A 12718-nucleotide genomic window follows, 5' to 3' on the forward strand; every position below is an offset into this window, starting at 1 on the left:
TTGTACATTTATGCCGTGAAGTGTACGATACTAACATCATCAATTCACGCATTAGGTTCGCTGATTATGTTTTCGAGGTAAGCAAAAGCAAGCAACCTTCGCATGCGAAGATTGTGGGATCGTTTCTTACCTGCGGCGAGTTGTTTTTTTCATCCACGATCATTTCCATTAATTTATCGTTTATTTCATTTATTAACCACATGTAATTTGCCCTATGTTGTCCTTGGTGTCAGTGTTTGTTGGCTTCTTATGATATGACGAATAAATATTGGGCCCCACGGTTAACCACCTTTCTTCTACTTAAAAAAGTAGCTGAGTGTCAGTTACTCAAGGTCCGTTGCCTACGTGACTTTCTTTACGTTAGCAAACGCTCCATGTAAGGAACAATGTAATAAAACGTTGATCTGGTGTTGTGCAGGGATTTAAATAACTTGAGACACCCATATTCAAGTTAACTATCATTACTTAAATGTTACAGAGCGTTGCTGGGCCGCACAGGGTACGCTGTAGATATTCTGCCAAAACAGCGCATTGTTCTGCTACACCGTCCCGTCCCGTGTCCAGAGTAACAGCAGCTGTCCCACTAATACGAAAAACGAACTCGCTTGAAACATTGCGTTTTTTATTAACTTCATTAGATAATCTACAGCTTACGAAGCGTTCGCTTTAATGTAGTGACGTCAAACTTCACAGACGAGCGGGTAAATTGCGGAAGTGGCTGTGCCGGACGGGTTGTTCATGGCACTAGATGTGAGGATGTAGCCGTTGTTTCCCCAGGAGACATCGCACCTAAAGCGCAATAATAAATAACGTCCAACAAAATTTGACAGCGCGTTTTCCCAAAAATGAGAAGTATTCTCTCAAAGAGAAAACCTCAGGAGGGAAAAAAATTGGAGAACAGCTTGGAGGTAATTCGTGCATGTCTATACCACTGAAACATATCTCAAGAAGAGACCAACTGCATAGCTGAAGAAACTCGACCTAATAAGATAGTTTGCAGAGAGTGTCGATGCTACGCGTAACGTTGTGAGAAAGCAGCCTTCACACAAATGAATTAACAGTTTAGGTTGTGCACTGCAAGTAAATGAGTAACCTAGCTCGACTTTTTTTTTCGAAAGCCAGGGGAACAAGTTTGTCCATACGAGTACCCTGAGATTTGTTTTCAAAAGTAAGTAGTGTCGAAATCTTCCCAACCATAGCCAAATAGGTTTTTGTTACCCTCATGCGCTATTGCTTTCAAGTACAATTACTGACACTGCCATAAAACACTGTCGTTTTAGACATTCGCGACACGCTCCTAAACGTCGTATAAGGGAATCTTAAGTGCGTGCTGCTGCAAAGTGCATTTCTGACTTTCACGTAGCGCTGATGAATAGTCCACAGTCAAAGCATGACTGTTCTCACCTGTTCTTGGAAAATTATCCTTGATTCCATGCATAGCAGACAGCAGCCACGCCATGATTGTTCAGTTTTTCACAGATGCAATGGGGCTCATCACGTACTCCTGAAAATAACATGAAAGTTGCAACATGATACGTGCACATTAGTAGAGCGTGCACGAAACAGATAGAAGCTCTACATAAGGAAAAGGTAAGGTGGTTAACGGGGCTTAACCTAGTTGATTACCTTGCAGTGTGTAAGTAGAGTGAAAGGTTAAATGAAAGCGGTGGAGTTCATAGTATGCACGCATACATATGCACAAGCGTACGTGGCGTCTGCTACAGGCGATCATGTAAGTTAGCGGACTCAAAAAAAGTGCAGCATCGTTTTCGTAGCCCTGAACATTGCGGGTGCACGACGCGTCGGTCACGAGGTCTTTTGTTACGCAAACGGTCTGTCATGAATTTTTCTTAAAGCACTCCGATGGGCACACCTCCGACCTTGATATTATGGACAAACACACAAAATGTGCTTTTAGAGATTCTTCTGGGCTACGTGTGCAACAACTGACTCTGTACGCCATTCTCATGACAAGTAAATGAGCATTCGTAAAATCGGCACCTATTTTCAGTGGACAGAGTATCTTCGTGTCGAGTAAGACTGAGTAAGAGTCATAACTTCAAATATGGATTTGTTTCGAACAGTTTCAAATATTAGATTGAACAATGATAGGTCGTAAAAAGTGTTTAGATGTGAAAATCGAGCAAGGACAGAGCAGCGGTAAGCGCGACACCTCTTTTTTTAACTGATGGCACGGAGAATCGAAGATCTCCGGGCAAAATAGAGAACTAAGGTATTTGCTGCAGCCTCGTGTTTCCTTGGCTAGTTCATTACCGCGATAGCGTTAAGAGCCCTGTGTCGCAGAAAATCCGGCGTCGGCGTATCGTATTCCGCGTCGACCATCGTTTCGGCAAAAATAATCCGCACCACGCATACCCAAACACTCACGCATCCATGTAGCGCAAAGAAGTTACTGAACTAATTGAATTTCTCAAAGTAAAATACGTCAGAAAGATCATAAAGTACGACTTACAGGCAACCTACAGACATGATAGCGTCCGACTGTCTCTTTAATGTAGGAGTAGACATAATTCTGTTACCCGGAAACTCAAACAAAAACGAATTTTCCAGCATTTCTAAAATTCATAGAGCGGTCATGGCCTCCCGGCGCGCGTAAATCTCAAAGACCATAACGAGGCGCGACCAGTTTCTTGCAACACCTACAGATGCAGCTCGCCTCCGCCGCATCGCAGAGGGAAAGCATTCATGACAAGTTGGGAGAAATGGTCATAGACGAGGAAGGCTACAGCAGCATAGGGAGTAACCATAAACTCGTTGTTTTAAAAATGGGATTTGCAGTTGAGAAAGAGAGTACGGAGCACACAATGGCCAGTCCAAATTTGAACGCTGAGTAAATAAGAAATATAGCCGCAAGAATCGACGATGAACTTGGAAAATGGCCACGCAAAGAATGGAAATGTAGTGAGCTTCTAAGTGTAATAACTACAGCAATACGCAAAGAGAAGCGACATGCTCATTGGAAAGGAAAAAGTAAACAGAAAGACTGGTGGAGCAGGGAGAAGCGAGAAGCGATCGCCGAACATCAGAAAGCATGCCGAGAACACAGCTAGGCAAAAAAAAGCGCAGTTGCCGCAGGTTTAAGTATCCAGTAAATGGGAAATATACCGGGAGAAAACATATCTGGTTCAAATACTGGTGCAAGCCAAGATAAAAGGTGAAAGTGAACGCTGGTTCTCAGAAATACTTGAGAAAATGAAGGCCGCACCTAGAATATTTCGGAACCACCTAAACTTATTAGGCAGGAAGTGGGAACAATACAACATATCCGAAACAAAGATGGAAACAAACTGTAAGGGGACGCCGCAATAAATTACATCCGAAATATAACAGCCGAATCTTTCCAAGGTAGTGACAACGTTATACTTGAGCCAAAAAATGGCATGAAAGAGAACCAGATGGAAAAGTAGCTGGTGTTGACTGATTTCATCTGAACGAAAGACGAAGAGAAAATTCCTAAGCGCACTGCCGCAGGTGTAGACGAAGTTCCCGTTAGCCTGATTAATGAACTAGGTACAAAAAGTAAGGAAGGTCGGTTGAAAGAAATAAAAAAAGCGTTAGAAAATAGGCGAATACCAGACGGTTAGGGACGAAGTAGAATGAATTTCATTTATATAGGTAAGGGGGTGAAAGATAGAATTCAGTTATATAGACTGTTGATCATTACATCGGCAATATACAGGTTAGTAATGCAGGCAATCGAAGCTGCAAGCATGGGCAGAGAATAATAGGATTTTGGGAGAACTTCTCAATCGCTTCAGAATAGGTAGGCGTCTGGATGACAGCCCATTTGTCCTTACTTATTGTATTGATATATCCAGAGTGAAATGAGACCTTTATATGCGGCTTGTTTAGACATTACAGGAACGCATGACAACGTAGACCGCAAAGTGTTGTGGAATATTCTGGACGGGGAAGGCTTGGGCGATGATTGTATACAGCTTTTGAGAGAGATTTGCCAAAAAATACTGCTTGCGTTGAATGCGAAAGGATGAGAAGCGAAGAGAAAGTTGATATCAACAAGGGACTGAGGCAGGAGTGCCCTTAATCGCACCTGCTGTTTAAGATGTACATGGGGAGGGTGGAAAGGGGGCTAGAAAGAAGTAATATCGGGTTTAATCTCTTATACAAGCAGGCGGGTACCGCAGTAGAGTAGCAGCTTCCAGGTTTGTTTTATGCGGACGACATTGTGTCGCTAGCTAACACGCAAAGTGATTTGCAACGTCTGGCTAATATCTGTAGAGATAAAGGTGAGAATTTAGATCTGAAATTTAGAGCTAGAAATTCAGCTGTTATGGTATTAAATGGAAACAGTGAACATGCAGTGTCAATTCACGGCCAGGAAATACCTCGGGTAAGAGAATATAAATACCTTTGTATACGGTTAAACGAAGGCAATAGATATATGGAACCACAGGAAAAAATAACAGTAAAGGGGAAGAGAAATGCAGCTACAATGAAGCACAGAGCGCTATGGGGATACAATAGGTACGAGGTGCTCCGGGGTATATGGAAAGGTGTAATGGTTCCAGGACTTACTTTTGGAAATGCGGTTGTTTGCTTTAAATCAGGGGTACAATCAGGACTCGACGTGAACCAAAGGTGAGTTGGTCGCCTCGCATTGGACGCTCACGGGAAGACTACGAATGAAGCTGTGCAGGGTGATATGGGCTGGAATAGTTCTGAAGTCAGGGAAGCTCGCAGTAAAATTGATGAAGAGCGACTGTGGAATATGGTGGGAAGTAAATGGGCTCGCAGAGTTGTCAGGTATTTGTACAGGAAAAACATTTACTCACAGTGGAAGAAAAGAATTAGGAAGATAACCAGCAAGTATGCAACATGGCAACAAAGAACGTCAGGCAAAAAGTCAGAGAGGCTGAGATAATCTCATGGTTGGCGGCACTGGAATAAAAAACCTGCCATGAGTAACTACTTACGAGGAAAAAACGAAATCAGGAAAGAAACAATTTATGATAACTCAAAGGGAATCTCATTACGAGATCACGATGCCTTAGAACACGCACTTATCTAGCGAGATATAAGAAAAAAGAAGAGGCATGTGTTTGCTGCGGTACAGCTAGGAAAACGATGGAGCATCTTTTATTAGAATGTAAAGACGTCTACCCAGCTGTTGATTTAAGCATCTCTGACCTATTTGAAACCCCTGAAATCAGTGAGAGCAGGGGGAAAGTAAACATCTCCGCAGTAGAGATTAATAGAAGGCGATTGGAAGATTGGTGGAATAAAAGTAGGGAAACGACAAACGGAAGGGTTCAGAAAGTTTCATCACGAGTTTATTTTTACCTTTTCTTTTCTTCTTTTTTCACTTAGGTAGGACACTAGGCAATATAATAACAAGAGCTTGGTGGTGCAACACACCACCCCGTTCCAAAAGGGACGCTCATAACATCCATCAATTCATTCATCGCGGTCCATGCAAGAGGCCGCGTTTCTACCAGAAAGCTCGCCCTCTTGCATAGCTTTCGCCGCCAGCGTTTCCCGGTAAACATTACGCTTATATAAGCTGCAGTTTCCGGGAAGCGTGAGAAGCAGTCAGGGGTCTTTGAACGCTATGGCGTCGCACTCCTAAAGGTGAAGCTTATGCGTCCTCCAAATTTTAAAAGGAGCTGGGCAGCTCCCTAATTCGATTATATCTGCATCCTCGGGGAGCTCCTAAAACACTGTGTCCCACGTGCAGGACTTCTCGACACCAACACGTCACCCTCTAGCACGTCACCGACGCAATGTTTTTCAAAAGAGTTAAGGTAATTGAACTCTCTTTTTCGTAATAATAAAATGTTTCCTTGGCTATAGTGAAGGTTTAACAACGCGAACCGACGAAGGACGATGCGACACGCACGCTTTCAACGATATTTATTTCGCAAAGTGTGCGAAATTTTTCTCATAAATCGGACACATCAAAATAAAGATACAACAATCACATTCGCGTGGTTGCTGCTTAATCACGACAGTTATTTTATCTTGTAATCATGAACACCCAGAAATTGCTTCTCTCTTTCTGTTAGCATCAGAGACACCATATTAACTCATTGAGTTAAGACTTTTCTGCCATGTTCAGTCAACAAGTTTAAATATTTATGGCTTGTCCAGTCATTCAGTTTAAATATTCCTGCCATGCTCAGTCCTTCAGTTTATGAATATTTCTTTTGCTTCTAATATTATTCTAGTCATGTTGTCAAGGGGGGGGGGAATAAACATGGCTGCTTTAATAAAATGTGGTACGCATTAATTGTGTAAGCAATACATGCGAAAATGGCCGTAAACACCCTTAGTAATAATGTAATAGAGGTCATTTCCCATTTTATTTATGCTCCGAGAACATCTGAGGTTTGTTTAACAAATGTCCTTAGACCCAAATATGCTCATATTGGAGGGAATCACGCCGCACTTTGACCTTTGCTTTGTCAATACGGTTGAGGTAATATGGGATTTTTTATCTTTCAAGAACACGACACTTGAGGGATAATAATAATCTTAAGCCTGAGATTTTAGCTCACAAGATAAATACACTGCCTGTATGCTTCTGAAGTTTATCCGTCATGCTTTTGTTATCATAGTATTTTGACGCTTACTTCTCGTAATTCCGCTTAGTCTCGTCGCAAAAGTACCGGTTTGCATGTCGCAATGGTAAAGCTTGAATATTCTGCGTCCTTCTTAGGACGTTTTCGCCTATCGACTTTGATGACAGCCTTCCGTGTGACTTGCTATCGGTCGTTCATAAAAGCTGAGCATCACGAGAGTCCAAATGGCCAGATAAGAATCATGTGCTTGCTTGAACGTACTCCAGATAACAATAGTGAGTGCTTCGCATTTTTTAACACAGATCACGCCGTGCTATTCAAGTTCAAGCGTGTGGCCAACATTGATAAAGGGCAACACCGAGGGCAAAGCGCTGCGTACGTGCTGGTCAAGGAATTCATAATTTCATCACGCAGGTGAAACCTGACTGCGGCTTACGGCGGCGTAGGTTATCGCTTCCGGCTGAGGCTGCGGTGATTCACGAACTCCAATTGACTGTGATTTTGCTCTCAGACGATGTCAGAAATCGAGGCTACCTGAGGGTGCATCGACAGGAACATCCTGCTCAGTTTCTCGCGTAGAACGGCTCTGATGGTCTCTCGGAGCTCGTCGGAGCCTGATGCTGGCATTTCACTTTTTGACGAAAGCTCTTCGCCATTATATTTCCGAGTGCACATTTCCGTTGTTATCTCGATGCCCGTAGTTCCCGATATAAATTCTGCGATGGTGTTGGGTGATTGCGAATCGATTCGGCAAAAAGCTTTTGCTTTACACCGCGCACGATGAAGCGAATTCTTGTCCTCAGATATGTCCAGGTCGGCGTCGTGCAACAGGCGGGTCATTTCTTCCGGGTAGATCACAATCCTTTCGTTTCAGAATTGCTCACGGGTTTCCTGTATGGCTTCGCGGACAACGCCCGTGAACGTGTTCAAGTAGGCACCGTGAACCAGGTTCCACGCTGTAAGGGTGCTCTCACGATTATCGAACCACGTCCTGGCGTCGTCTACCAAGGAGAAACATACATGTCACAGCTTGTCGTCGGAGTTCCAGTTGGCCAATTTAGCGACCCTTCATAAGTTTCGAGTCAGCAGTTTTTCTGGTCTTCAAACGAAGGTCGGTGGCTTCCTGGGCTGTTGCAACACAATGGGACACACTGGTGTTGCCCTTATGGCAGTTGACTTGGCCTTGATTTGAATGGTCTTCTCAGGAAGAGGTCCGTATACTCCGGTAGCAATCCTTGCAGCCTCCGGCTAGGTCGCTGGTCCGGGACGACGTTGGCGCTCTCTTCGCCGTTCGGGCTTAGGTTACGGCTTTGCGACTACGTCCGGTACATGAACGCAAAGCACCTCCACCAGATGTGATGTTGTAGTGATTGTGAAGGACACAGTAACGAAAACTGTGAATCACGAAAGTAACTCTTTATTTGTCGAGCCTGTGTCCAGAAGAAACAAGCAACAGTGAAGCACAACGAAGCGGCCGGTACAGTCGGGGATCGTCGAAAATCTGAACTGCGGGTCAAGTGCCTTGGCTTTTATACGCGTGTCGTCAAAGGTGCCAGGGTAATCGCTGGTGTCCACGTGCCTTCCGGTGTGTACTGTGCAGGTGGTGTCGCGCATGCCATCTGCTTACACAGGGTTCTGCGAGAGCATGCACAACAGCCAGAATAAACAACAGACAGAATAAACAACAGCATTCAACTTCCGGTCATGCAGCTAGCGCGTGTTGCGCTGAGCGATAACCAAGTTGTTAGCGGCTGAAATGCGGTCCCCGAGAAAAAGATAAATAAGTGCTATGGTAACCAATATGAGCGGAGGCACGCTAACGCGTGGCAAATCGCGTCGTAACCGAGTTAGAGCGATACGCTGATGGCGCTGTCGAAAACAGAAGGGAATGGGAGGCGCTCTTCCGCTAACTGTTGACACTCCCACCACGCCTGCATTCGTCAAAAGCGGCAGCTTACGGCGTTTCCCTGGCCGCCGATAGCCGATAAGACGGTTCCGATACGACGGTTCCAATAACATGGTTCAGAGTGCGGAGTGACTTAAAGCTAGTCGGTTTTTTCTTCAGCCATGCTTTTTTTTTTAGAGCGCAGCTGTGAGGCGCCCGTTCCTACGTTTAGCGTAAAGTATTTTCCTATATTCCCTCATACTACCTTATAAATACCTTATGGAGCGTATCGTGTCACCAGTTGCAGACAGACGGAGGGATTTCTCTCGAATGCTTACGCTACAAAACAGTGCTACTAAAGGCCACGCTTTGGTTATTCGCAATATCAAACAGCTTTATCAATGTGCGCTGGCGATGCGAAGTTCCGCACTTTGTATAAAAAGACGCATGGTGGGAGTGTCAACAGTTATTAGAACAGCGTCCTCCTTTTTACTCTGTTTCCTACGGCGGCCACCGCGTATCGCCCATAGCATGGTTCGAGGCTATCTGACACGCGCTCCTGTGTTCCGGATTATATTGCTCACGATAGCGGATGTGTCGATACAACGAGAGTCGTCGATACACAAATGACAAGGTTTCAGAAGCTGCTGGCATGCATTTGAACTCTTGTGAATTAGTTTTTCAGCGTGAAATTACGCATGAGATGCGTTACAGCAATCTTCGTCCCCCGCCTGCTCACAGAGGGCAAAAAGAAGAAAAAAAGAACTCTTCTTCGATTTAGGGCCAGAATTTAAAATGTTCCCGAGTTGCCGTGGCGGTGAAGAATTAGACCATACCACGACGGCGATTCACAAAACTGGCTCTTTATTGGACGAACCCGTACCCTCCCCCCCCCCCCCCCCCCTAACAGGAAGAAAAGAAAAAAAAAGCAGTTACGCTGGGGTTGAACGACAGTGACGAGCACATGCGCCAATCGCCGAAATCTGTTATGCTGGTCAAGCACGTCGGCTGTTTATACGTGACTCATCGCTGATGCCAGCGCAGTTTCTGATGCCCACGTACCTTGCACAATGTACGACACTATTCGGGTGGAGCATGCAATATGATTGCACAAGGTCCGGTGACGACATAAACAATAGATAGGATCGGCTACCACAATGGGATATTGTGATACACGCAAGCGTGCTTTGCGCCGAGCGGTAACGGTAAAATAATTCAAATTCTGGGGTTTTAGGTGTCAAAACCACCACCTGATTACGAGACACGCCGTAGTGGGCGACTCCGGATTAATGTTGACCACTTTGCCTTCTTGAACGTTCGCGGAATTTCATGCATTTCCCTCCAACAAAATGTGGCCGTCGCAGCCAGGATTTGATCGAGCGACGTCCACCTCAGCAGCGCGACGGCATAGCGACTGGGCTGCCGCAGAGGGGAATACATAAAATATATACAGCAAGATATACCGCAATTTCCACGAAACAATCAATCCATAGGCAATGCGTTTTTTGTAGACGTTGGGGATCCTTTTTATTCAATTCCACATGATGTACTTTTTGTTGCAGTAAAAATGTGCATAGAAGAAAGCGGCATCATAGCTTTTCAAAATGCAGCCGGTGTTACGGTTAAGGATTTTTTAACGCTATTGGAACCCTATCTCAATAGTACCTTTACTTGCTTTGACAAACAGCTTTTCTTGCAGAAACGCGGCATTTGCATTGGTTCGTGTATTTCGCCCCTGCTGTGCAACATATTCCTATCTAGTGTTGATCGCCTGCTGGATGAGGCTTTCAAACGAGATAGCACTTTAAATATTTTGAACATTTCTAAGAACGATGACAAAGTGCTTTCGTTTACGCATGAAGTGCCACAGCGTAACGCCCTGAAATTTCTCATGACCTTTCATGACCTTTCACAGCCTTTCATGATGAGCAAGCTTGTTGGCAATATTTCCCACGTGCCAAGAAGGGGTTGCTGCCGTAAGACTCTTGTCATTCCAAAATTGTCAAGCGTGGAACTGCTATGCGTTGCTTTGAGTCTGCCCTCAGGAAATCGTGTACACACACGATGCAGGCCTCTTTCGATAATAGGATCAAGCGACTTAAAGCAGCACGGTTCCCTGACTCGTTGGTGACATCAGTCACCAAAGCCCTTTTATGGAAGGTAAAAGGTACCAGCGCCACAAGTGAGGAAGAAAGTGCCAGAACCGTAAGACCTGCAGTGATTCCTTATGTTCATTAGGTCTCCCATAACCTCAAGAAGGTGGCAGGCTGGTATGGCGTACCCCAATGCCTTTTCTGTGCCCGTCAAGCTGGTTCTACTCTGCTCGAGAACAACTTACGAGGAGACCAGTTCCCGAGGCTGTGGCAAGAAACATGACGCGTCTTATGGGAAATCCACCACAGGGGTGGTGTACGAAATCCCCCTTGAGTGCGGCAAGTCCTACATAGGACAGACTCGTAGCTTCATAAATGACCGAGCCAGACAACACGAGCTAAATCTAATAAAAGATGGCGTGGCACATTTGCCAGCGCACTGCAAGGCCTGCATGTGCAAACCACGTTTTTATGAGATTAGGATTCTTGGTAGAAGCAGAAATGAAACAGCGCGTGAGCTAATAGAATCTTATTCAATATAAAAAAAGAAAGGTTCAAGTTGCATTAGCGATACTTCTGTCTTGCTTTACAAATCGGAAACGAGATTGTTCTACAGCTGGATTACATAGGTTCGTGAACAGCCTGCCCATGCGTGTATGTGTATATACATTCATGGGTCACCGCCCAAACTAAATCAGTTGGATGTGCCGCCCGTGTTGTTTTCTATGTGTCTTCCTTTTGCGCATATTTTAACTTGCGGCAAAAAAACATGTCCTGCGACGGGTCACACGGGAACGTACGAGGAATGTGCCACATTTCACTGAAGGAAACGAGGTATGTTAAGATATATCCAGTGCTGCGCGGAATCGAAACCGTGTCATATATTTTCAGACAATATAATCCGATTCTATATTCAGACAAGCACCACCAATCAACTTCGCAAAGGCGCCGCTGGATGGCGTAGCGTGTCCAGCGGGTAGAAGGAGCTTTCATACAGACACAGGCTCCAGCGAGGGTGTAGGCATCTGTATGTACACTCCCTCAATTAGAAGAGCAGGATCACGGCCTTGCTGCAGTACAGCCGTTATACATGACGTGTTGTGGCGGTAACCATACGGCGTGTTGCTACTCGGCTCTAGTGCTTATTGCATTAACGTCAACAGTCATCCTGAGATGTTCTCTTTATTTTTGCATTCCGCCTCTATCAGAACGTGCCAGCTATGGCCGGTAATCAAAACCGCTTTCTTATGCTCACCAGCCTATATTTGTCTTTGCAGGGAAGCTCGAGTGAGGTCATATTCTTACAAAAAGACAGCATAAACTCAATATCCTCGCAAGTCTAACTGCATAGCGCAGCATTTATCATTGGCTATTTGTGCGGAATTTATTGCGCTCCGCAGATCCTAATATTGACAGTGCCTGTGCAAATATGTTGGAGACGAAAGCGGGCAATAGAACCGTGAATGAATGAATGAATGAATGAATGAATGAATGAATGAATGAATGAATGAATGAATGAATGAATGAATGAATGAATGTGTGGTTTTTACTGGCGCAAGGGCCAGGTATGGCCAAAGAGCGCCAAGTCAGTGTTAGTGATTTCGTGGTGGAATGATGAGTTCTGCGAAGATGTGACTTGGCTGTAATGGGGCCTAAAATAGTCGCTGTAAAGTGCGTAAAATCTACGTGCTATAAGATTATGGCGATGTCTAATGACGAGTACTGTGAGCCTTACACTGCAATGCGGGAGAATGATATGATATAAGAAACATGTAAGATGCAAAAATTAACTACAGCAAACTGCCTCACCAGCGCCTTTGAAACACAAGGGCCTGGAGGCAGGTGCTATACAGTACAACTATCTCAGCGGCATCCTCTAAAGAGAGGAAGCGCTACGAATGTATGGGACTAATAACATGTAAGACCACATCTCTGAGGAAACGTAGGACTGTGTCTGTATTAAAAAGCGGTTCTGGACCGAGAAACATTGCAGGATGAAGAGGAATGTGCTGCCGGTATTCTAAAGGAAAATGTCTCTTTCTCTCAGATTCGGCTTCCCGACAATCCAGGAGGACGTGGAGTACGGTCAGCCTCTCCCCGCATCTACCACAGGTTGGTGGCTCTCTTCCAGTAAGTAGAAAATTAAGTGTGCCAAATGTGTGTCCTATTCTGAGACGACA

The 12718-nt window shown here is 44.8% G+C and overlaps 1 protein-coding gene across 2 annotated transcripts in view; it reads left to right on the forward strand.

Moving 5' to 3' along the window:
• Positions 1 to 12718, forward strand: part of LOC126522531 (procathepsin L-like) — a 123235-nt gene that overhangs the window by 77878 nt on the left and 32639 nt on the right. For both annotated transcript variants that reach the window (XM_072288799.1, XM_072288800.1), the window contains one exon: positions 12586 to 12650. In XM_072288799.1, coding sequence (XP_072144900.1) covers positions 12586 to 12650 — 65 coding nt within the window. The remainder of the gene's footprint in view (positions 1 to 12585; positions 12651 to 12718) is intronic.

The sequence above is a fragment of the Dermacentor andersoni genome, chromosome 6 (genome assembly GCF_023375885.2).
Source record: "Dermacentor andersoni chromosome 6, qqDerAnde1_hic_scaffold, whole genome shotgun sequence".
NCBI classification, from domain to species: domain Eukaryota; kingdom Metazoa; phylum Arthropoda; class Arachnida; order Ixodida; family Ixodidae; genus Dermacentor; species Dermacentor andersoni.